This window comes from Xyrauchen texanus, chromosome 47 (assembly GCF_025860055.1).
Source record: "Xyrauchen texanus isolate HMW12.3.18 chromosome 47, RBS_HiC_50CHRs, whole genome shotgun sequence".
Classification (NCBI taxonomy): domain Eukaryota; kingdom Metazoa; phylum Chordata; class Actinopteri; order Cypriniformes; family Catostomidae; genus Xyrauchen; species Xyrauchen texanus.
In genome coordinates this window covers 3,704,383-3,729,296 of record NC_068322.1, presented here as the reverse complement: position 1 = coordinate 3,729,296, position 24,914 = coordinate 3,704,383, and the positions used below count along the sequence as shown (strand labels likewise).

The 24,914-nt window shown below is 46.2% G+C and overlaps 1 protein-coding gene across 5 annotated transcripts in view; it reads right to left on the bottom strand.

Moving 5' to 3' along the window:
• Positions 1-24,914, bottom strand: part of LOC127638910 (cGMP-inhibited 3',5'-cyclic phosphodiesterase 3A-like) — a 123,922-nt gene that overhangs the window by 60,151 nt on the left and 38,857 nt on the right. For all 5 annotated transcript variants that reach the window (XM_052120663.1, XM_052120659.1, XM_052120660.1 and 2 more), the window contains exon 2: positions 2,888-2,938. In XM_052120663.1, the coding sequence (XP_051976623.1) occupies positions 2,888-2,938 (51 nt within the window). The remainder of the gene's footprint in view (positions 1-2,887; positions 2,939-24,914) is intronic.

Sequence of the window (24,914 nt, the reverse complement as noted above, 5' to 3'; positions counted from 1 at the left end):
ACACACACACACACACACACACACACACACACACACACACACACACACACACACACACACACACACACACACACACACACTTGTTGTGTTTCCATGTTTTATGGGGACTTTCCATAGACATAATGGTTTTTATACTGTACAAACTTTATATTCTATCCCCTAAACCTAACCCTACCCCTAAACCTAACCCTCACAGAAAACTTTCTGCATTTTTACATTTTCAAAAAACATAATTTAGTATGATTTATAAGCTGTTTTCCTCATGGGGACCGACAAAATGTCCCCACAAGGTCAAAAATTTCGGGTTTTACTATCCTTATGGGGACATTTGTCCCCACAAAGTGATAAATACACGCTCACACACACACACACACACACACACACACACACACACACACACGCACACACACACACTTGGTTTCCTCATGTGCATTGTTCCTGTTATCAGTTAATGGCCTCCTGGTTCTCCCAAGGCACGGTGCATTATGGGACATGCCCTCGTTGGCCTGGCATGCTCTCACAGCTCTATTGTAGTGACTGACAGCTGTTTTATAAGGTCATGTTCACCCATGTGGCGTTCGCTCATGACATGTTTTCCGCTTTAACTTATGTCTCTGTCAGCGCTGTTTGCCCTGGTGGCTTTTGACACAAATCCCCTGCGGCTGTGGTCAGCGGTTAATGCGCTACCCTTCCGCTAAGGATGAAATTGCCATCCTTCATGGCCAATTGATGGGCTGCACCACAGGGCCATGATGTCAAAGTCTTTGGTGTAATAAAGAGGGCAACACAGAAGGACTCAAGAATTTCCTTTCTATTGGAGGAAAAGCAACCACCAAGGAACCGCATTACGGTTTAACCAGGCAGTTTAACTTCCATCCAAATTGCATAATTATTATTATTTTAATTTTTTTGCAGATTTGCACCACTGTTACCTGAACAACTTAATTCCATTCGTGAAGCAGGTGCTAAAACAACACAGATATTGCGTGTGTCAATCGTGCTCTCAGCGGGCATGGTTCATTCTTAATGTATTCCCAAAATGTTTACAACATAAATAGGTGTGGGAATGAATGAAACAGCGAGGGACAAATGCAGAGCAGAGAAACACGTCAGTCAAGACGTCACAGCTACTCCCCGCTCTCACCCTGTCATGGAGAGAGAACTAGATACAATGTGCAAACACATTAGCATATGTGCGCAAACACACACACACACACACACACACACACACACACACACACACTCGCTGGGGAGATCCAGAATAAAAAGTGAGGGCACACACATTCACAGTCTATCTAACCTCAACATACAAACACCAAAAATCCTCATTTAATGACTTTGAAATATCAAAGTCACACTTTTAATGATGGAAACTGTATTAGTTAGCTTTCTTGAAAATATTGTATTCATTAATAGATATTTCCTTAATGTCACTTTCCATCCTGTTAGTCTTTATCTTGTTAGACCAGAGAATATTTCTAAAAGTCAACTATAATTTTTTATAGAAATACTTCCTTAGACGACAACATAATCGTATTCATTTTTTAAAAGGTTCAGCACAACATGAATGACCCTCCTCATGCCAAGTGTGATGTCACTCGGATGTTTAAAAGAAGAGCAGACAAGATGAAATCCCGGTTACAACCACAGTGTCTGATACGGGACATTAACTCTCAAACACATTTAAACTGTTGTTGTAATGATTCATTATATGACCTACTACCAGCAAAACAAACAATGCAGGGTTGAATCTCACAAAAACATACGGTTGTCAACTCTACCATATTAGCAGGGATGTCCTGTATTTTGGCAGAAATGAAGACATCCCATATGGCATGGGTTTTCAAACTGGGGTCCCAGAGGGGCACCAAGGGGAGCTAGGGGGTCCATGGAAAAATATTTAATAATAAAAAAAATTATTATTATTATTTTCATAATACTTGTACATATTTTATATCTTGTGTCTTTAGTAAAATGGCAATATTTTATTTAATTTTGTCTTTATAATATCATGTTTACCATTTTTTTTTCTCATATAGGACAGGGCCGTAACATAATATACACTGAAGGGGACAAGTCCTTCCGATTATCAGATATGGCCAGATTCCCCCCCAATAATTTATTTCCTTGTTGCTGTTTTGCTGCAGTCCATTATGTTGTGAAGTTGTTGCAGGAAGGTTTAAAAAAGGTTCATTTTTAACATGATCTGTAGTCAAACACTGCTCGTCAATGTCATTTCAGATCAAATCAAATCGATGACGGCGGGACTTAAGTTTCAGATGCTAAGCGGGAACCTCGTGGATTATTCCAGTGCCACGCATCAGCCAGCAGTTCAGGTTAAGAGTGTTTGTGTCATGTGAGATTTAGGTATCGAACTAAACATGCAATATTTGACCACTGGTTTGTCATTTAATTGTTGAACCAACCAACATTAATTTCCAAGGGTGCAAAATACTCTTGCGAAAAATGCACAATTCACTGTTTTGATTTAAAATGTGTCACACACAGTATGTGATTCGGATGTCATTCATAATTGTATTAAATGCTGTAATACAATTATATATTTTGTGTTTCAATCAGCATAAATTAAAGAAAGTATTATATGCACATGTGTCGCTCCTGTTCTACCAGCTCCATACGGGACTCGAACCGGCATCTCCGGCAATCTCCGGCATGGGAGGTGGGTGCACTAACAAGGAGGCTAAAAGCTACAACCTCTAGAGTCAGTCAATAGTGCACCTCTTGAGCTCAGGAGAGTGAGGTTTATACACATTGCACATCTATCTATCAGCTGGACACCATTACACACATTTATATTAAATATGCATTTATGCCTTTTGTGCATTACAGTACACAAACACTCACACACAGACACTCTTAAACTCACCTGAGATCCCCGGGCACATCTCTTGTGGTCCCATTCTTGCTGTGGGAGCATCTGTAGACAGAGACACACAGGACGATGTTACACAAACAGAACGATGCAAAACATTCTTCATTCACTGTTTAGCATCTAATGCTCCTTCTACCTCACTCACTAAAAATACAGCACACACACACAGAGAGAGAGAGAGAGAGAGAGAGAGAGAGATACTCCGGGGATGCCTGTTTTCATCCTCCCTCTAAAATACTTCCCATTTTGTTCAGTGACACTTGCTCATAATTCAATTTCACAGTCAGGCGGCCTTTACTGAACGCTCCTTCCCGCTTAACAGCTTCACAAAGGCTGTAAACTTTACTCACTCTAATTAACAGACAGTTGGAGGTGCCTGCAGGCAGCAAAATACAGGCCTCGTTGGCTCGAGAGTGGTCACAAATTCACGTTTTTTGCTTGGTGGAATTGATTTTCAGTATCAAAGTACAGTATCTGCAGATACAATGAACTAGACACTAGAAATTGAATATTACAAATCACACCAAAAATACAGAGATAAAAACATGTTGCTTGTAATTGAAAGGTGCCTTGTCCGAAAAACACCAGAGGACGAAAGACGGTTTCCTCTTGCAATGACCGCGGGACGCCCTTTCAACCCTGTTGAAAAAGCCTGAAGACTCAGGCCTGGGAAACTGGACATTTATAAATAAAATGCAGCAACGCAAACTCAAAACAGAATATTTTCCATTGGTTTGACTGGAGAGGAAGGTAAACAAATGGCATTCTGGTTTATTAGGAGTTTATTTTGTACAGTGGCACAGGCAATAAACAGGGTACTTGCTTCCACATCGGCCACCCTCTTGTCAACTCGCTGGTACACCATGTGAACTGGCACTGTATGTAAACATAGTGTCCAGAGGTCACTGTAAGACCGCAGTACCCACGGGACACTTCACAACCAACAGATTAATCACAGGGGCAGCTCATTCAGTACACTGCTATCATTCATTCATTCAATCACCTGCTGGCAAAGAGCTTTTTCACAGACTCTTAGGAGGCCTAAACTACAATGGCCCTCGACACAAGGCTGTTTGTAGTCATAAATTCTGTAATGACAGTGATGTCTGATTCAATTTTTCTTTTATCAAGCATAGCGGTAGTTCAGGCAGGTCACGTGAGTCAAGCTGTCAATCAGCTGATCATGACGTCTATCAATACAATTCAGACACTTATCAGAGATGTCCTATTTCAGTCCTGCATATAGTTCTTGCCTTAGCTGCCTTTCTATTGCATGGATGCAAGCGGCACTTAACGCCTTAACATCCACAGCTCCACATTTTCTCCACATCTGTCTCGTGTTCTGTGCTCAAAGACTACAATCATTTGCCAGTTTGGAATTCCTTTCTTCCATGCATGTTCTTGATTTATCAACTTGATATACAGTATGTTGAAGTCTTTAAGTGTCCAATTAATCTGTTATGCAATGAAGGATTGTATCACGTCAGGATGTTTAAAAATATGCAACAACGTTGTAATGGGGGGGTCATTTGAAGCACTTCCTGCTCTGGGCAGAGAGTTTGCCCAGAACAGAACCATACCTCCATTACAAACAGATTGCTTTAATTGTCTAGAAGTAATAAAGAATTCATTCAAGCATTCATTTCATGTATTCGTTTGACGGCATTGGTCCTGATTGAACTAATGATCTGATGCAACCTGTTTATCATTATAAAAAGAGAATATTTACATATTTATTTTGCAACAAAAAAGTCATAGAATGCCACACAGGGACTTCTGGGAAAACAACTGGTGAGAGATGATTACATTTTTAAACCAGTTCATCTAAGCAAAATCTGATGAATGAATTCTTGTTTATACAGTTTAATTTAAAAATCAGTCAAGATTACAATTACAGCTGCCATAATGAACTAATATTAAAATGTGTCAATGAAAGCATTCCATTAATGTCTGGTTTCATTGCATAAACAATTTCAGTTGACATATTTTGTTGCAATGGAGGCGTTTAAATTAGTCAATTGGCATTTCATTAACAACAACCTAGTATTCTAGCATTGAAAAGCAAGAAAAATGAATAAGCCAAATTGTTTTTTAGCCAATTTTCATTAACAACAGAGAAGCAGCACATTCAAACTGTTCTTTCACACTTTCAGAATCACAATTTATGCATTTTTAAAACTATTTTATAAATATATATTTGAAGTCAAAGGATAATCTATAATATTCTGGGTGGGCCCAGGCCTCACTGCAACCCGGTCTCATGACAAGTTGTATGAATAGTATGAATGGATGATTTTAATAGAAAATAAAAACACTGCTGTAACACGGAACAAAGGGAAATATTAGGGTTTGAACAAGCGTTTAACCCTGAACCCCAACCCTAAACCTAACCATAAAGTCTAACCCCTTATTGAAACTTCAAACGTAACCATGATTTTAATATGAAAATAACATCAGGGTTTCTAACGAGACGAGTGAAGCATATTACAGCTCATTTGTAGCGCACAAATTTGTTCTCTGATGTGGTGCATAGGAGACGTTATACGATATCTTACAATTCTGCAATCTCATACAAATCATTATGAGTTGTCATAGTGTGTTGTCCACAACCAAACAGGTGGAAGAAAACAGTTTTAACAGGCAAAAGGTTCCACTAGGACAAACACATTTTCAGCTGACTTCACGAGAGAAAGTCTTCTTTGAAGAGTCTACATCTCACAGGCAAAGCCTCCAGGTTTTAAAAACCCTGCCAGGCGTTCTGGTCTGGGCTTTATTTCACTGAAACGGCAGTGTGGCATTTAGTTGCTATATTAATAACAGAGCCGGATGTAGATCCACCCTCATTCACCGCACTGTTAAAATCATTAAACTCTTCATAAAACACAGGCGAATGAGCACAGGAGACTTTTTCCAAGGTGGTTCAAAATATTTCCGCCAGTGCGTGTAAAGCCCCCGAACTCGAGATTATTATTAAATTAGCCCAGGGCTGGACTGGGAAGAGAATCGGCCCGGGATTTTACATGGCAACTGCCCAACCGTTGAGCTCAATTTGCTTATCGCGGCCCATTCGGCACGTTTCGCGGCCAACCCACCGGCCCAAAGTCCGTTGGCCCACCGGGAAAATGTCCGTTATTCCAGATTACCAGTCCAGCCTGAATTAGTTACAAAAAAATGTTAAATGGAGGGAGAACCATTATTCTTTCCCTGCTGTCCACGACCCTTCATTGGCCGTGCGTTAAGTTTCTTCAAGAATATGAATGTACCAACTAGTGAAATTTCCACAGAGGCACTCAATGACAGAATTGAAATTATTAAATTATTCTTTCAAAAGGAAGAGAAAAATATGTTCAAACACAACAAGGCACTGAAAAAGGGATTTACCAGCATCTTCACACATATTTATCTACCCCGATCCAAAAGCAGCCCCCTTTCTCAAGGAACCGGCGCTAATAGGCCGTGTTAATGAGACATTATTTAAATGTCATCTTAGCAAAGACAATTTTCTGAGCGAAAGCAGTGAATGGAGGAAAACTAGTCGTGACAGAACGGCACAGCCCTCAGAGGACTAAGTGACAGATGAAGCAATCCTCATAATAAGGTGCATGATGCAGCATCGCTTTAATATTGCATGAATGCGCTGCAGCCGACAGCCCCGCTCGCAACAAAGATTCGGTCTTCCCACTTTCTCCGTTTCTATTTCTCTCCCTGGCAAGTCTCGGAAATGCATATTAACATTCTACTCTATTCTACAACTTTAGTATTATATACACATGCACATTTTCGAAAGGCTATGCATGGAATACCCGGGTGACCTACTACTGTATATTTGCCTAAATGTGCCACAAATCAAGACATTTCTACACAAATTCAGATTTCAAATGCAAAAATAATTGTATTTGGGCAGTTCAAATGAAATAATTTTAGAAAGCAGAGCCTGTCCTGAGGTGTGACTTGCTAGATGAATGTCCTCAATAATTGAAAGACTAATTAGAACAGATATTTATTTGTAAAAATAAATATTTTCATACCAAATGACCATAAATTAACTAGTGAAGGCAAACCTGTGAAAAACGTATAATGCGCTGCACCTAAAATATACACGTACCCTTATACAGTGATTTAAATGAACTTAAAATCTTGATATTGATGAAGCAACGCTCATGGACATGTTATGCATAAACTAGACATGATAACGACTCGGTTACTAACGTAACCTCGGTTCCCTGAGAGGAGGGAACGACTATTGCGTAAGTAGCTTACGCTATGGGAAAACTCCGTTTCTCGAGAAATATTGAAGTCTTTATGTAAAACGCATTGCAGCTGCACAGCAGACAGTGATGAGCGAGGCAGCTCGGTCATTGGCTGTGCTGCGGCAACTGCTCGAACCAGTGACGGGGCGACTTAGAACGCGCGACCAATGGAGGCGCGTCCCGCATTCGCGTGCTCAGAGCCTGCTGAAATTAGCATATGAGGGCTATATAATGAACGTCCCGTCATGCCAGTTCTTTTAGGTTCAATCGACTGAAGCGAATTGACCAAGCACAGACACGGCAGCTTACGCAATAGTCGTTCCCTCCTCTCAGGGAACCGAGGTTACGTTAGTAACCGAGTCGTTCCCTATTGAGAGGTCTCTCCTATTGCGTAAGTAGCTTACGCTATGGGAACACCATGTAAAACGCTGTGCGTGCTGACTTCGCTCTATAAAGCCAGAGGCAGGTGCCTGAGCCTTAAAGCAAAGTGATATTCCATGAGCCGGCTAGCGGCGGGCTATATAGTGGGGTATGACAGGGCGCCCTTGCCTTCAAGGTGGGGCGCTCCTTGTACAAACACAAGCACATATCTCATGTACTGAGCTTTTGTGTACTGGTACGCATAATAAACCCTCTAAGTCGGTCAGAGACGGACCTTATAAGGGAGGAGATGATGCCCAGCATATACATACTCCAGTTCATTCCACAGTCAGACTGATAGAATGTTGGAATGCAGTGAGGGGACCTGTAGGTTATAAAACCTGATAAATGTCGAAAGCGAGGCCCAGCCTGCCGCCGCACAAATATCTTCAATGGGTATCCCACTCGACCATGCCCACGAGGAGGCCATGCTCCTCGTAGAGTGAGCTCTGACGCCTAAGGGGCATTGAAGGCCCTTGGCTCCATAAGCTAGCGCTATAGCATCCACTATCCAGCGCGATATTCGTTGCTTTGAGACAGCGAGACCCTTAGTTCGGCCGCCAAAGCATACGAATAATTGTTCCGTCTGTCTGAACAGGGCAGAACGTTCCAAATATACTCTGAGCGCCCTGACCGGGCAGAGTAAATTTGCATCACCTTCGTCTGCTGAGGACGATAGTGCTGCCAGAGATATCACCTGTGCTCTGAAGGGTGTAGAGAGCACCTTAGGAATATACCCGTGCTTTGGCCTAAGGACAACTCTGCAGTCGTTAGGTCCAAATTCCAGGCAAGCAGCGCTTGATGACAGCGCGTGCAGGTCGCCCACTCTTTTAACTGAAGCGAGTGCCAGCAAGAGCGTGGTTTTGAGCGAGAGCTGCTTGAGGTGCACGGTTCGGAGAGGTTCGAACGGGGCACCTTTGAGTGCGTCCAGGACCGTGGCCAGGTCCCAGATCGGCACCGAAGGTGGGCGAGGAGGGTTCATCGTCCTAGCGCCTCTTAGGAAATGAACGATCAGATCGTTTTTTCCTAATGAATGTCCTTTATCAGGATTGTGTGATGCCGCTATGGCAGCCACATAGACTTTGAGTGTGGAGGGTGTGCGGCCCGCCTCCAGCAGCTCCTGCAAAAAGGCGAGTACACTTGGTATCTCGCACGTTTTGGGGTTCAGGCTCTTGGTATCACACCAGTCACTGAACACTTTCCACTTTTGGGCATACAAGCGCCTCGTAGAGGGGGCTCGCGCCTCAGTAATGGTTTTCAGAACTCCACTGGGGAGGTTCTAGGGAACCCGTTGAGGGGCTATCAGCCATTGAGGGGCTATCAGTCAGGGCCCACAGATCAGGGCGGGGATGAAGAATCATCCCGCTGGCCTGTCCGAGGAGGTCTTGCCTCAGCGGAATCGGCCATGGGGCAGATTGCATCATCTGTACCAGCTCTGGAAACCACGTCTGGTTTTTCCAGAGTGGGGCTACCAGGAGCACTGCACATTTCACCTCCCTGATCCGACTGATGACCTGAGGCAGCATTGCGATCGGGGGAAAAGCATACAAGGGGCGGCTCGGCCAAACTTGGGCGAGGCGTCCGTGCTTTTGAGAAGAAGAGAGGGCAGTGCTGCGTTTTCCTTGGATGCTGAAGAGGTCGACCTCTGCCTCGCCAAAGGTTCGCCATAACCACTGAACCGTCAGAGGGTGGAGAGACCATTCTCCTGGGAGAACTTTGTCTCTGGATAGCATGTCCGCTCCTTGGTTCAGGACGCCTGGCACGTGCGCTGCCCTTAGCGGCGCAGGTGGTGTTGTGACCATAGGATGAGCTCCCTGGCCATAGAGTGCAGGGAGCTCGACCTGAGTCCACCTTGGCGATTTATATACTGAAACTACCGTCATGTTGTCCGTTCGGACCAGGACGTGTTCGTTTTGCAGGTACGGAAGCAGGGCTCTGAGAGCCAAGGCGACCGCTTTCATTTCCAGACAGTTTATGTGTAGGCGCTTTTCCGGGTTTGACCAAAAGCCGGAAACAGGCCTGCCCTCGTAAAGGGCCCCCCATCCTATTTTGGAGGCATCTGTCGTGATCATTTTTCTCCGCATATTCACGCCCAGACTCACGCCGGTTTGATACCAGTTTATGGCTTTCCAGGGCGTCAGAGCTTTTATACAGCCGTGATTCGCTCTGATCAAAAAGTGGCCCGAGCGCCAAGCGTGAGTGGGGACACGGCTCTTGAGCCAGCGCTGGAGAGGACGCATGTGCAACAATCCTAGCTGGAGAACAGCTGATGCCGAGGCCATGAGACCGAGCATTCTCTGAAATCGTTTGACGGGGGCGTGCATTCTGAACGATGTTGCAAGGCATCGAATAGAGAGCGCGCGCTCTGATGAGAGGCGCGCTGTCATCTGCACTGAGTCTAGCACTATACCCAGAAAAGAAATATTCTGGCTGGGGGATAGCACGCTCTTTGCAAAATTTATTCTCAGACCCAGGCATTGTAAATGGCTGATAGTCCAAGATCTGTGTGTCATTAACTGAACCTCTGATTGTGCTATGATTAGCCAATCGTCGAGGTAATTCAGTATCTGCACTACCCGCTGTCTCAGGGGGGAAAGTGCCGCGTCCATAAATTTCGTGAATGTACGGGGGGCCAATGATAGGCCGAATGGTAGTACTGTGTACTGGTATGACTGTCCCTAGAAAGTGAATCTCAGAAAGGGCCTGTGGTGAGGCGCTATCGGGATGTGAAAGTAAGCTTCTTTCAAATCCACTGATAGAAACCAATCCCCGGGGCGAACTTGCGCGAGGATATGTTTGTGTGGCATGAGGGGCGTGGTCGTGTGTTGGTCTGCGGGCGAGAGAGAGAGAGCGGTAAGGCTTGTCACCTGGGTTTTAATTACCTCTAACACCTGTGTCTTGTTATAGTGATACGGAGAGAGACATTTAAGGAACACCAAATGTCGAGAGGGGAGAGAGTGAACGCATGAAACACGACAGCCAGAGAGTGGAGACCTGTGCCCTGTTGTGTACAATTATAATGACGGTTACCGTTGTATCTGTGTCGAAGTACAGAAATTAAAGAAACTAACCTTGAACCTGCCTCATTGTCTCCTGACTCCTCCATCGCCCCAACCAAACCAGTTTACAGTGGTGCCGAGAACCCGGGTTTGGAGGAGAGCGCCGCTATGGAGCCTTCACCACTGGCCGAAGTCATCAACGCCCTCACCAGCATCCAGCAGACACAACACCATGCCCTCTTGGAGGTTCGCCAGGAGCAAGAGCAACGATTCCAAGTCTTGCTCCAGGCACAAGCCGAAGACCGGCAAGCGCTGCGGAGCCTGATCACCGGAGAGGGGGCTGGTGCTGCGTCCTCCTCGGTGCCCACCCCACCGCTTGCCCTCGCGAAAATGGGGCCAAGCGATGATCCGGAGGCCTTCCTCGACCTGTTCGAAAAAACGGCGGAGGTATGGAGGTGGCCTCCTGAGCAGTGGGCGGTCCGCCTACTGCCCATACTTTCCGGGGAGGCGCAGCTAGCAGCACAACAACTTCCCGCCGCCAGCCTCCTGGACTATAGCCACCTGAAAAAAGCCATCCAGCAACGGGTCGGTCGCACCCCGGAGCAGAATCGACAGTTGTTCCGCTCGTTAAGCTTCGGGAAGGACGGCCGCCCGTTTGCGTTTGCGCAACAGCTCCGTGACGCCTGCCGGAAATGGCTGCTGGTGGGGGGAACCCGCGACGTCGTGGAAGTGGTCGACATGGTCGTACTGCAGCAGTTCGTCTCCCAGCTTCCCCGAGGCATGTCGGAGTGGGTCCAGTGCCACCGCCCGGCGTCGTTGGATGGAGCCGTCCAGCTGGCAGAGGAATACATGGCGGCGTTCCCAGGAGACGGCGAGGCAGTATCACCTCCCTCTCTCTCCCTCTCTCCACCCCCTGTGCATACTGTTCCCTCCCCTTCTCCCCGCTCCCCTCACTCCCGCCCAGTTCCGGCTCCTCGTAGGTGGGGAGGTCCACCTAGACCCCGACCCCGGTCCAGAGGACCCTTTCCCTTTTCTGCCCCTTCAAACCCCCCTGTCTCTCTCCGTTATTCTACCCAGGTTGGCGAGCCCGCCCCCACGAGTGCGGAAGGAAGACCTGGGCCGGTCTGTTGGAGCTGCGGGGAAGCCGGACATAGCCAGGAGCGGTGTCCAGTGATGGAGGTGGGGACACTGGTTCAAATCCCCGACGCTCCACAGGCCACCCCCGATCGGGCAGGAATGTATCGCATACCGGTAAGGGTGAAGGGGGATACACATCAAGCTTTGGTGGATACAGGTTGCTCTCAAACCTCGATCCACCAACGCTTGGTGCAAGGCGGGGCATTGGATAGAGATAAATTGGTGAGTGTGAGGTGTGTGCATGGTGACATTCACAAATATCCAGTGGTTACCATTGAGATACGATTCAGGGGGAAAAGGCATAGAGTCGATGCCTTTAATTCCCGTGGTTAATTCTGCGGTTAATTCCCGCCTCACCCATCCACTAATCTTGGGAACCAATTGGCCCGGCTTTGAAAATTTACTGAGGGTAATGTGTGTGGATGGGTCCTGCCGAGTGGTGGCGCGAGGTGTGGCGTGTGATACTATGGCTGGGGAGGCGCTGCCGGGTCCGTCAACGTCGGCTCCGCGTCAAGATGACGCAGACAGGGGTGTTTCCGCCCTCAGGGGCTTCCCTGTGGGGGATTTTTCTCTGGAGCAATCGCGTGACGAGTCCCTTAGGCACGCCTTCGACCAAGTGAAAGTAATTGATGGTCAACAGCTCCAGCCTGGTGTTGCACTCACATACCCGCACTTTGCTATTATCAAAGAGCGGTTGTATCGAGTGACGCAGGACACTCAAACCAAAGATGCTACAACACAGCTATTAGTACCGAAGAGCCGTCGGGAAACACTCTTCCAGGCGGCTCACTATAATCCAATGGCCGGCCACTTAGGTCACGAAAAGTCTTTGAACCGTATAATGGCCCGTTTCTTTTGGCCAGGCATTCACGCGGACGTTCGCAGGTGGTGTGCGGCGTGCCGGGAATGTCAGTTGGTGAACCCACCGGCCACCCCAAAAGCGCCATTGCGCCCGTTACCGTTAATCGAGATCCCCTTCGACAGAATTGGAATGGATCTCGTGGGGCCATTAGAAAAGACTGCACGCGGGCATCGCTTTGTGTTAGTTCTGGTGGACTATGCAACGCGATATCCGGAAGCAGTGCCTCTACGCAACATCTCAGCACGCAGTGTTGCGGAGGCACTCTTCAGAATTATCTCCCGAGTGGGGATTCCAAAGGAAATCCTCACAGATCAAGGCACGACATTCATGTCACGTACACTTCGCGAACTATATGAATTGTTAGGCATTAAGTCGATTCGTACCAGCGTCTACCACCCGCAGACCGATGGACTGGTGGAACGATTTAATAAGACCTTGAAAAACATGATTCGTAAGTTCGTACACGAAGATGCTAAAAACTGGGATAAATGGCTCGAACCCCTGCTGTTTGCAGTACGAGAGGTCCCCCAAGCCTCCACCGGCTTTTCTCCGTTTGAACTACTGTATGGGCGCCGGCCACGGGGCGTGATTGATGTCATACGGGAATCTTGGGAGGAGGGACCTTCGGATAGCAAAAACCAAATTCAATACGTTCTTGACCTTCGAGCAAAACTCCACACTTTGGGACGGGTAACACAGGAGAATTTGCTCGAAGCGCAAGAACGCTAACGCCGACTGTACAACAGGGGCACTCGGCTAAGGGAATTTTCACAGGGAGATAAAGTACTTGTGTTACTGCCCACCTCGAGCTCCAAATTACTCGCCAAGTGGCAAGGACCCTTTGAGGTCACACGACGAGTTGGAGATCTCGATTATGAGGTTAAGCGAACGGATAGGAGAGGGGCACGTCAAACGTACCACCTCAACCTCCTCAAATCATGGAGGGAGGCGGTACCGGTAGCCTTGGCGACGGCAGTTCCGGAGAAGGACCGGAGATATCGCTCAAAGCAAATTCATTTACCCCGGTCCATTGCGGAGACCACCTCTCGCTGTCGCAGCTGATGGATGTTGCGAGGCTGCAAGCGGAGTTCGCAGACGTATTTTCTCTCCTGCCCAGTCGCACGAACCTCTTAGAACACCATATCGAGACCACCCCGGGCGTGGTGGTTCGTAGCCGGCCCTATCGCCTCCCGGAACACAAGAAAAGGGTCGTTAGGGAGGAATTAGAGGCAATGCTCGAAATGGGGGTGATACAAGAGTCGCACAGTGATTGGGCCAGTCCGGTAGTCCTGGTACTGAAGAGCGATGGCTCGGTCCGCTTCTGTGTTGACTATCGGAAAGTGAACGCGGTGTCCAAATTTGACGCATATCCAATGCCGCGTATTGACGAGTTACTCGATCGGTTGGGCGCGGCTCAATTTTAATCGACGCTGGACTTAACGAAGGGGTATTGGCAGATCCCTTTAACTCCAATGTCCCGAGAAAAAAACGCTTTTCAACACCGTTCGGATTACACCAATTTGTAACACTTCCATTCGGCTTGTTTGGAGCCCCGGCCACGTTTCAGCGCCTTATGGATAAGATCCTCAGACCACACACGGCATATGCCGCCGCATATCTAGATGACATTATAATTTACAGAAATGACTGGCGGCGGCATATGCAACATCTGAGGGCGGTCCTGAGAGCGCTGAGGCGGGTGGGACTCACGGCAAACCCGAAGAAGTGTGCAATTGGATGGGTGGAAGTTCGGTATCTGGGGTTCCACTTGGGTCACGGGCAGGTGCGTCCACAGGTTGACAAAACCGCAGCACCCAAGACCAAAAAGGGGGTAAGGCAGTTTTTGGGGCTGGCGGGCTACTACCGAAGGTTTGTGCCTAGTTATTCTGATGTCACCAGCCCGCTGACTGACCTTACTAAAAAGGGGGCTCCCGATCCGGTCCAGTGGACAGAGTCATGCCAACAGGCCTTCCTTAAGGTAAAATCTGCACTGTGTGGGGGGCCGCTTTTACATGCACCTGATTTCTCTCTCCCCTTTATTTTGCAGACTGATGCATCTGACAGGGGGCTGGGCGCAGTGCTCTCGCAGGTGGTCAGAGGGGAGGAGCGGCCGGTGCTGTTTATTAGTCGCAAGCTCTCCTTCAGGGAGACGAAATATAGCACCATCGAGAAGGAGTGCCTTGCGATTAAGTGGGCGGTCTTGTTATAGTGATACGGAGAGAGACATTTAAGGAACGCCAAATGTTGAGAGGGGGAGAGAGTGAACGCATGAAACACGACAGCCAGAGAGTGGAGACCTGTGCCCTGTTGTGTACAATTATAACGATGGTTACCATTGTATCTGTGTCGAAGTACAGAAACTAAAGATACTAACCTTGAACCTGCCTCATTGTCTCCTGACTCCTCCATCGCCCCAACCAAACCAGTTTACAGTTTGGTTGTTAACATTCTGAACGAGCAAATCATTAACGCTTTGTTCAGATGTCTGAGATCCAGGATGGGGCGAAGGCCACCGGCCTTTTTCGGGACGAGAAAATAGCGGCTGTAAAAACCCGCCTCGCTCAAAGAGGGAGGAACAGTTTCTATAGCGCCCTTCTCTATCAGTTTGAGCACCTCGGTGCGTAGAACATGTGACACATCTTTCCTCACTTTCGTCTCGACCACCGCTGAAAAGCGGGGTGGTCTGCGAGCGAATTGAAGTGAGTATCCGTGTTTTATTATGTTCAAAACCCATTTCAGCATGTCAGGGATTTTTTCCCAGGCTTCTGCTCGCACAGATATGGGCTGAATGCCGCTGGGGGCGTGTCGCAGTGACGTATGGGCCCCGCCGGCAAATCGCTTTGTGCTAACACAGAATCTACGGCTCTCAGAGGCGCAGGTGCGCGCTGAGCAGCCGTATTGAGTGCCGAGTGCAGAGGTGCGTGTGAGAGTACAGGCACATGCGCTATTTCCGAAATGCTCACAGCATGAGTCGGAGAGGTGCTTGAAACTGTATGAACAGTGTTTTGAAGTGGGGGTGCATTCATCATTATGGGCACGCACGCCACATTCATAAAGCTTTCCGCATTTAGCGGGGAGTTTCTTAGCTCGCGCATTGCATCTGTGATGTTTGCGGCATAGCTGTTTGAAACTGTGTGGGTAGCTGTGTGTAGGGGTGCGTGCAATACAGCAGGCACACGCGCTACACTTAGAGCACTTCCCGTTTTTACTGGGGAAGTGTTTATAACTGTGGGAACAGTGCTTGTGTGTAGTGGTGCATACATGACAATAGGCACACGATCTACATTTTTGAGACATCCAGCCTGAGCTGGGGAGGTGTTTGGCACTGTTTGGACAGTATTGATATGTGGGAATGCGCACTTTAGTGTGGACATGTGAACCCTTAGTGACACAGGCAGAAAATGACTCTTTTGGTGATTTCTGTGTGTTGCCATGAAAACGGCGTTTGATTGCAGGTGAACGAGTTTTATGACTGGCCCATTGACTGCTGTATAGACATTTCCAGCCGCCTGTAAGGGGACTGGGTAATGTTTTAAATGTTTGCAAGGGAGCAGTCCGGCATTTGCGAGACGCGTACTCCCTCTCTTTCTTCCTGCTGCTAGGAAGACTTACGAGGCTCTGTGTTCAGGGTGATTCTGGGTCGAGGGCCTCGTTGCTCCTGCGGCTTTCTTCGGCCAGCGGAACGCGAGCGGCGTCGAGCGTCCTTTTCAGGTCTGCTCTTCGGCTGGGAGACGGGCGGCTCTGCCCTGGCTCGCTGCTGCTGCTGGGCCGGTTTTTGAGATGAGCTGGAGCGCTTAGGCAAGAAGTGATGCATAGCTTGCGAATCCTTCCGCGCCTCAGTGAAGCGCTCCGTGAAATCTCTCACCGTAGGTCCGAACAGGCCGCTCGGAGTGACAGGTGCGTCAAGGAAGGGTGCCTTATCCGCGTCCTTCATCTCCGTTAGCGTTAGCCACAGATTGCGCTCAAGGACGATCAAATTAGCCATGGCCCGGCCAATGGATTGGGCGGTGGCCTTTGTGGCTCGCAGAGCTACATCCGTAGCACTGCGCAGGTCCTTAAAAGCGTCGGGTTCAGGTCCAGACTCGTCCATAGAGCGGAGAAGTTTGGCCTGAAACACTTGTAGAACCGCCATCGAATGCAGCGCTGACGCAGCTTGACCGGCGGCGGCGTATGCGCGACTGGTGAGAGCTGATGTGGTTCTGCACGGCTTCGATGGGTGAGAAGCTCTGGCCTTCCATCCAGCGGTAGAGGGTGGGCATAGATGGTTGGCCACAGTCTCCTCTAGGGGCGGAGTTGCCTCGTAGTCTCTTTCTCTCGCGCCGTCCACTGAGGAGAGCGAAGAAGAGAAAGAAGGCTTTAGGCGATCCGAGTGCGGGGCTTTCCATGACTTTCTGAGCTCGTCGTGCACCTCAGGGAAGAAAGGAGAGGGTCTCTGTCGGGGGGCCTGCCGGCGCCCCTGCAGGAACCACTCATCCAGCCGGCTGCGGGCGGGTCCTTCCGGAGAAGACCAGTCGAGCCCGAGGTCTTCCATGGCCTTAGACAGGATACGAACGATCTCCGAGTCCATGCTGGTGCCCGATGGCGCGGGGTCGAACGAGCCCGGCCAGTCGTTGGATGCAGCGTCAAGAGAGAGGCTGTCATCCTTTCCGTCGTCGTCCCCTGATGTGCCGAACGAGACGAGACCCACCGCTTTGTTGGAGGGGTGCAGGTCCGCTCTCGCGAAATGGACCGGAGGCGGGGAGACATCTGGTAGCGGTGATGCCCGCGGGAACTGAGCCGGCGTGACATCACTGGAGTCGGGGTGCTCTGGCAGCCTCTGTGAGCGGCGCTTTTCCTTGCGCGGCTCGAACAGAGGTGGCAGCACGGGGGCAGCCAGCTCGCTTGTGATGAAAACGGCATCCGCCCTGAATGAGTGCAGCTTCTGCGTGGTCCAGACCCAGGCAGCGAGTGCAGATGGTGTGCCGATCTCCGTCGGAAAGAGGGCCTCTGCACGAGGCGCAGGCTGAAGGCATTTGAAACAACACCTGGAAAATAACTCTTTTACTCTTAAAAGCGTCACGGGGTGAATGCTTGTTCAGTAAAGGATATGCGATGCGCGCCGGATGGCCTAGCAGAAGGCTTCGAAGGCGGCTGAAGATGCCGGCGTCCTCTCAGCAGTCCCGCTGTAAGCTTGTCCACGGCGGCGAAAGACTGAAGAGAAGGTCTTCGCTGAAGGAGATTAAATCTAAAAGAACTGGCATGACGGGACGTTCATTATATAGCCCTCATATGCTAATTTCAGCAGGCTCTGAGCGCTGAATCGCGGACGCGCCCCATTGGTCGCGTGTTCTAAGTCGCCCGTCATCTGGTTCGAGCAGTTGCCGCAGCACAGCCAATGACCGAGCTGCCTCGCTCATCACTGTCTGCTGTGCAGCTGCAATGCGTTTTACATAAAGACTTCAATATTTCTCGAGAAACTGAGTTTTCCCATAGCGTAAGCTACTTACGCAATAGGAGAGACCTCTCGATAGGGAACTGGAAGCCACTTGCTAAATTGAACATACAATGTAGTGAGGTCATGTGACAGCTATGTAGAATACTTCGGTTTGAAATGTCATATGCTACTTTTAAAAATATTAGAACATTGCAATAATACATTCTGTGTCCCCATGCAAATCTGGCAGAGCATCAGCAGGTCACGTGACCTCCCCTCAGTTGCGTCAGTCGCAGCCAAATGCTGGGCTTGAGATGCATTGCTCAGCCATTACGCTGCTAATGCGCTTTTAATAATGTAGAGACTGTGGGTGAGCTGAAATCACACAGGCCTGCTGCAGCCCTGCACTGGATCACTGCATGCTTATTTCACAATGATTCATTCATATCCAGCGACGTCCACGCTCACTGCATACTCCACACACCCTTATGTGCTGTATTGCTTCATTCAAATACGTCTGAACGGGCAATTTTTCAAGCACTGTGTATAACTGTTGATAAGAAAGAATATGAGAGGGTACACTCTGTAATGCTGTCTTTATATGTGCATTTGCACACTAAGAAATGTCTGTGTGCAGGGACTGTAAAGTTGAAAAATATCATCTTTGCAATGAAAAATGAAAAACAGCCTGCAACCATTCTTGTGCTCTCGCAACTCACTTTGGATGCTCTCTGAGGCTAGATTCAGTGTTACGCTCACTCTTAATTACAGTGGATTTTTAGTTAACAATGCTTGTTTTGTTTCTCTTTTCTCACTCTCTCTTTCCCTCACTATCTCTGTTTAATTGATTTTTGTTGACTAATCCTATTTTATGACTCAAGCGCAGTTTTGCAGATGGCCTGCATGTGGCGCAGTGAATGGAATCTTGTGCCGACAGCTGAACTATGAGAGGAGTTACTGTGGAACATGAGAGAGAGAGAGAAAAACACAGAGAAAGGAAAGCGGTTTATAGAGGTGTTTTTTCAACTTCAGGCCCTTTCATGTCCCAGGGGTTGATTTTTATTAAAACCAACCGATTGTGATTTATATATATTTATATATATATAGAGCCGTGGCCAAAAGTATTGGCAGTGACATAGATTTTTTTTGTTTTACAAAGTTTTCTGCTTCATTTGTTGTGGTGTTGATGCACATTGTTTCTAGATTATTGTGCAGAGTGATCAGATGGATTTGAAATAATTACACAAAGCTTCATTGGCCAAAAAAATGAACTTTATCACAAAACCCAAATTTCACTGGTTTTTGGCCATGGCACAAAATGACCAGCTAACATAATTTCACTAATAATATCAGCAGCACCTGGGTTAGTGTGAAAGAGTACTAGTCAGGTGAAATCACTCTATCATTCTGACTGGATTATAAGAACAGACTTATTGCTATAAAAGGAGGGAAGAAGTGCTTCCAATCATTGTGTTCTGGTTAGGAATGGTTACCTCTAAAGAAAGACGTCCAGCCATCATCGTTTTGCATCAAAATGGCCTCACATGCAAGGAAATTGATGCAAAGAATATTGCACCTGAAAGAGCCATTGAGCAGATCATCAAGAGCTTCAAGGAGAGAGGTTCAACTGCAGTGAAGAAGGCTTCAGGACGTCCCAGAGTGTCCAGCAGGTGTCAGGACCATCTCCTCCTGAAGAGTCAGCTATGGAATCGTGTCACCACCAGTGCAGAGCTCAATACTGGCAGCAGGTTGGTGTGAGTGCATCTGCACACACGGTGAGGCGAAGACTTTTGGACAGTGTCCTGGTGTCAAGAAGGGCAGCAAAGAAGCCACTTTTCTCCAAGAAAACCACCAAGGACAGACTGAAATTCTGCAGGAAGTACAAGGATTGGACAGCAGAAGACTGGTGCAAAGTTATTTTCTCTGATGAAACCCCCTTCTGACTGTTTGGGACATCTGGAAAATCGATAGTCCCGTGTCATGCCAACAGTGAAGCATCCTCAGACCATCCATGTGTGGGGTTTCATTTCATCCAAGGGAGTGGGCTCTCTCACAATTCTGCCCAAAAACACTGCCATGAATAAAGAATGGTATCAAAACGTCCTGCAAGAGCAACTTCTCCCAATGATCCAGGAGCAATTTGGTTATGTCCGTGCTTTTTCCAGCATGATGGAGCACCACGTCACAAGGCAAGAGTGATAATGAAGTGGCTCGGAGATCATTACATTGAAATGTTGGATCCGTGGCCAGGCAACTCCCCGGATCTTAATCCCATAGAGAACCTGTGGTCAATCCTCAAAAGGCGAGTGGACACCGAAGCCCACAAATTGTGATCAACTCCGAGCACTAATAAGGCAAGAATGGATCGCCATCAGTCAGGATTTGGCCCAGAAGCTAATATCTAGCATGCCAGAGCGAATTGCAGAGGTTATGAATAACAGGAGTCAACACTGTAAATATTGACTCTTTGCATATATTGAGTGTTTTTGCCAATAAAAGCCTTTAAAAATTATGAAACGCTTATCATTGTTTTCCAGTATACCATAGAAACATGGTAGAAAAAAATAGAAAAATAATCTACAAATACTGAAACAGCAAACTTTGCAAAACATAACATTTATGTCACTGACGTACTTTTGGCCATGGCTGTTTATATGAAGATCATAAATTGACTTGGAAACTTTCTACGAGTTCTTCTTCAAAAGATTGCAAATTCAGATTTGACTTTTTTAGCCCTGTCCGAGACCTTCAATACAAAACTATAAAATCCATTACAAAAATACAAATTATTACATTTTTAAAACTATGATAATCTAAAAGAGTTAAATAAACAAGCTATTTCTATATTCATTGTGAGAAAATTATATCTCATTTTTTTTTTAATTACTACTGTCCCACAGTTGTGCCGTCATTTCCACCACACCAAACAATGTTGCCACTAATAAAGTTTTTTCAAAGGTTAGTGTACTTGTTTATCATATTGAAGAGCATACTTGAGATGAAATATGAGACAAGTGATGTTTTTAAAAAAAACAACAAAAAAAAACAAAGACAAATCGAGCTAAATATCACTTTTGAGCAGGATATTTTTAGGGAATAAAAGTAATATTTATATAAGGATAAAAATGTTGTTCACCGTAGCAAGTCAAAAGAGTAAAAAACATTATTTAAAAAACGTTACAAATGTAATTTCCATCATCATCATTTCCAGCACAGAATACAGAATTGAGATGTGTTGGAAATGACACTGTGCTGGGAACTTTCAGAAAAAAATAAATGACAAAAATTACAAATCTCATGTGATGCATGTACATACACTGTTGGACATTGTTAGTACACAAATAAAAAAAGAATACTGAGTATGTGAATTTTTTTTTAATGAAACTATGTTCCTGAAGTTACACCCGTGTATGTTGTATATGCAACATATTCAAATCACAAGGTGAGATTTTAACTTCAGGTAGATTTTTTACACTTTAATGAGTGGTGCTTGCCCGTATAAAACTCACCGCCATGATGAAAAAGTACATTGCTCTGCTGTTGCTAGGGTGTTCTGAGTAGTTGCTACAGTTGGTGGTTTCTTAACTTCCTCAAGTCTAAAGAGCCCAGCCCAGAATTCCCCTTAACATCCATTGAGCAAACAACATGGGCATTACTTGGAGTGTCACAATGTTTACTTTGGTTTAGAATCTTTTCTGTTAACAAATAGCCTTAATATTTGTTTAAAGAGGACATCACCTGACAAAAGCCCATACAAGTGATATGGATTTGCTATAATGCTTTCCGTGTCTGTTCTGTGTCACTGGTGCTGACTGGTTGTGGACATCCCTGTGTGCTTGTGAAAACTTATCCCTGTCAGCTGTGGTCCGTTCTGTCTGCTGATCCACGTAGCAGGGTTTCAGTCTGCACAAATATCCCGGTCTAAAGACAAAAACAAGAGCTGGACAGGAAATGCTTGGCCTCCCCTGGGACCTCGACCTCTGACCTGACTCATATTGAGTCCCAGCGGTTTGGTAGAGGGGTGTTGGGTAAAGAAGGGCAAAAAGACCCTGGAAAAGGAGTTTTAAGTTTTCAGGAAAACAAAGACAGAAACATTGGCCAGACAAACCAGCCATCAGACTATCATTTAAGTATTAGACAACTGAGCTAGTTCACCGACCAACAGACAGACAGACAGACAGACAGACAGATAGATGGGATTAGATGACAATGACAAATTTAAGAATCAAGCTTGTAACCTTTCAAAAATACCAAGTTCATGATTAAGTAATTTCAAGTCATTAATTATAGTGTTAATCAAACTGAGTGTGTCTGGCAAAAACATATTTAACTCCACCAGTAAATCACAGTACTGTATTTGCTATTTGACTCCGCTAAGCCACAACGCTGGCCATATTTCTCTCGGTCACACTTGCGTTACTCTCCAGGAAAGCGAAATTTACTGTTCGTGTCAATATGCTTCAAGAGTTCGCCAACTGCTTAGCAAAGAGGAAAACCCCATTTCTTGAAAGGCAACACCAGTCCTTGAGAAAACAACACGCTGATTTTCAGCTTGAAGTCTTTCAACATTTGTCTGGAATGCTGCTGCTAATGGCTAATAGACAGTCCTCTTTAACCAGACTCTTGGTGCGGAACAAGTCCATTAGATTAGCACACTGCTGTACTGCAAACCTACACAATCCAATCCATTTGCAGTTTGTGTGTAGCCTCGCACAATAAACCCTGGTGCGTTTGGGCTGAGGTGTAAAACGTTTAATGATGCCAGGAGACTGACTGTTGAAATGTATCTTTCAGTGCCACAAGAGCAACCATTTAAACCCGCTGGACGTTTCCACACTGTAACCATCTGTGCGTCAGTCAAACTGGCTAGAGGAACAAATTGCTCCCCGAGACTTCATTTTATGTTTTTTAGCTGCTCGGAACAGCACAGTGCCACAACAGCATTGACACCATATCATTACATGTAACACAGCATGAGCAATGGAACGGCCCGTCATAACAGGACCGCATGCACTGAGCCATGAAACCTCGGAAAAGACACATGCAGCAGTCACAAAAATTCACGTTCACACAAGTCTGTTTGGCAGTGCAGGGCCTTTTTCTGAACAAAGAGCCTTTCGTTTCAACACTTTATAGTGTTGTAGTGTAATTGTTAATAAAATGGGACACAAAACCTCCATGAAAACATTTTTTTTTTAAAAACAAAACAAAAAAAACATCAAAAATAAACTAAAGCATCTTTAGAAAAACTAAACTACATTTTGCTTTGGGAAAAGATGAAACTTCACCAAATTACATTTTAATGATCCAAAATTAACTCAAATAAAATCAAGTCTTCAATACAAAGTATAATATACGTTTGTAAACTTTGCAACTCACCTTAATTAAGCATAAAAATGCCACCAGACAGCGATAACACAAGACGACCTTGAGAACAGCATTAAACATATTTAAATGTCACGATTATTACATTTGGCTGATGATCCATTGTCATTATATATAATAATTTTGAGAATTGAATTTATTACTTTTTGGCTTTTACGAATTCTGACAATCAGGGCTGTACTGGTAATCTAGCATACCGGGCATTTTCCCAGTGGGCCGACACACTTTGGGGCCGATCAGGGGCGGACTGGCCATTGGGAGAACCGAGCGGGTCGGTGGGTCGCCTGTGAAACGTGCAGGGAAATGAATGGGCCGCGACAAGCAAAAATTAGCCGCCGCATTATGCAGAACAGACCACAAAACGGCAGCGCGATATGCAGAATAGAACAGCAAACAACTTTTTTAACACCCAAATGGGGGTGCGGGCATCTCCTCTAACACTGCATGAACCCACAATGACCAAAAACATTTCCATTATGCAAATATAAAAGTTAAACCAGAAGGCTTTGCATTTACAATCAAAATGCTTGCTTATATTTTTGCAGGAATTTGGCACGAATGCCATTTCTATAAATTCCCTTAAAATGCCCTTATTTGGACAGTAACCCGGGATTGAAATTTGAAGTAATCACGAATAGGCCTAGTTCATGCATTAACTTTGGCAGCTCTAAAATACTAAATATGCAACAAAACTAAAGTAGAACAACATTAACTGAAAGGACAAATTGAAAATAAAAATGAAATAAAACCTAAAATAAATTGAAAACTATAATACCCTGCTACACTGTGTGTACACTATTGGCTGTCACTGGCAGTGACCAGAAGAAGAACTTTTGTTCAGTGACGTGTAATAAACAGAATCAGAGATGATATGATCGTGAGCAGTAGTTTACATCTGACTGTCAGATGAGACAGCCTATATTTTGGAAATGTCAAGTTAATAATGGATGAAGTGCATTGTCAATTCTAGACAGAGATGTTTAAATGAGGCTGATGAAACTTTTGCAGTCAAAGACACACACAAACACACAGAAATGCCCATATAACATTTTCTGCACTTCCAAATGAAATCAGTTGTGACTGACGGCCACCGAGTGACTGTAGACCCCGTGAAGGAAGCTGGTGTGGGTGTGCGTGCGCGCGTGCATATGTACCAGAGTGGTGGTGGCGTAGTGGGCTAAAGCACATAACTGTTAATCAGAACTGTTCAGAAGGTCGCTGGTTCGATCCCCACGGCCGCCGCCATTGTGTCCTTGAGTAAGACACTTAACTCCAGGTTGCTCCGGGGGAATTGTCCCTGTAATAAGTGCACTGTAAGTCGCTTTGGATAAAAGCGTCTGCCAAATGCATAAATGTAAATGTAAATGTAAATGTGTACTACATATGACTCACCTCTCCTCAAAAATAGCCTAGGCACTTACAATTGAAGTGAATGAGGCCAGTCTATAAACACTTCGATTGTAAGTGCATCAATGTAACCACTTTTTTAATAAACAATGGCAGTATAGAAATCATTTTCTGTGGTTATCAACATTATGCCGCAAACACTGTTGGA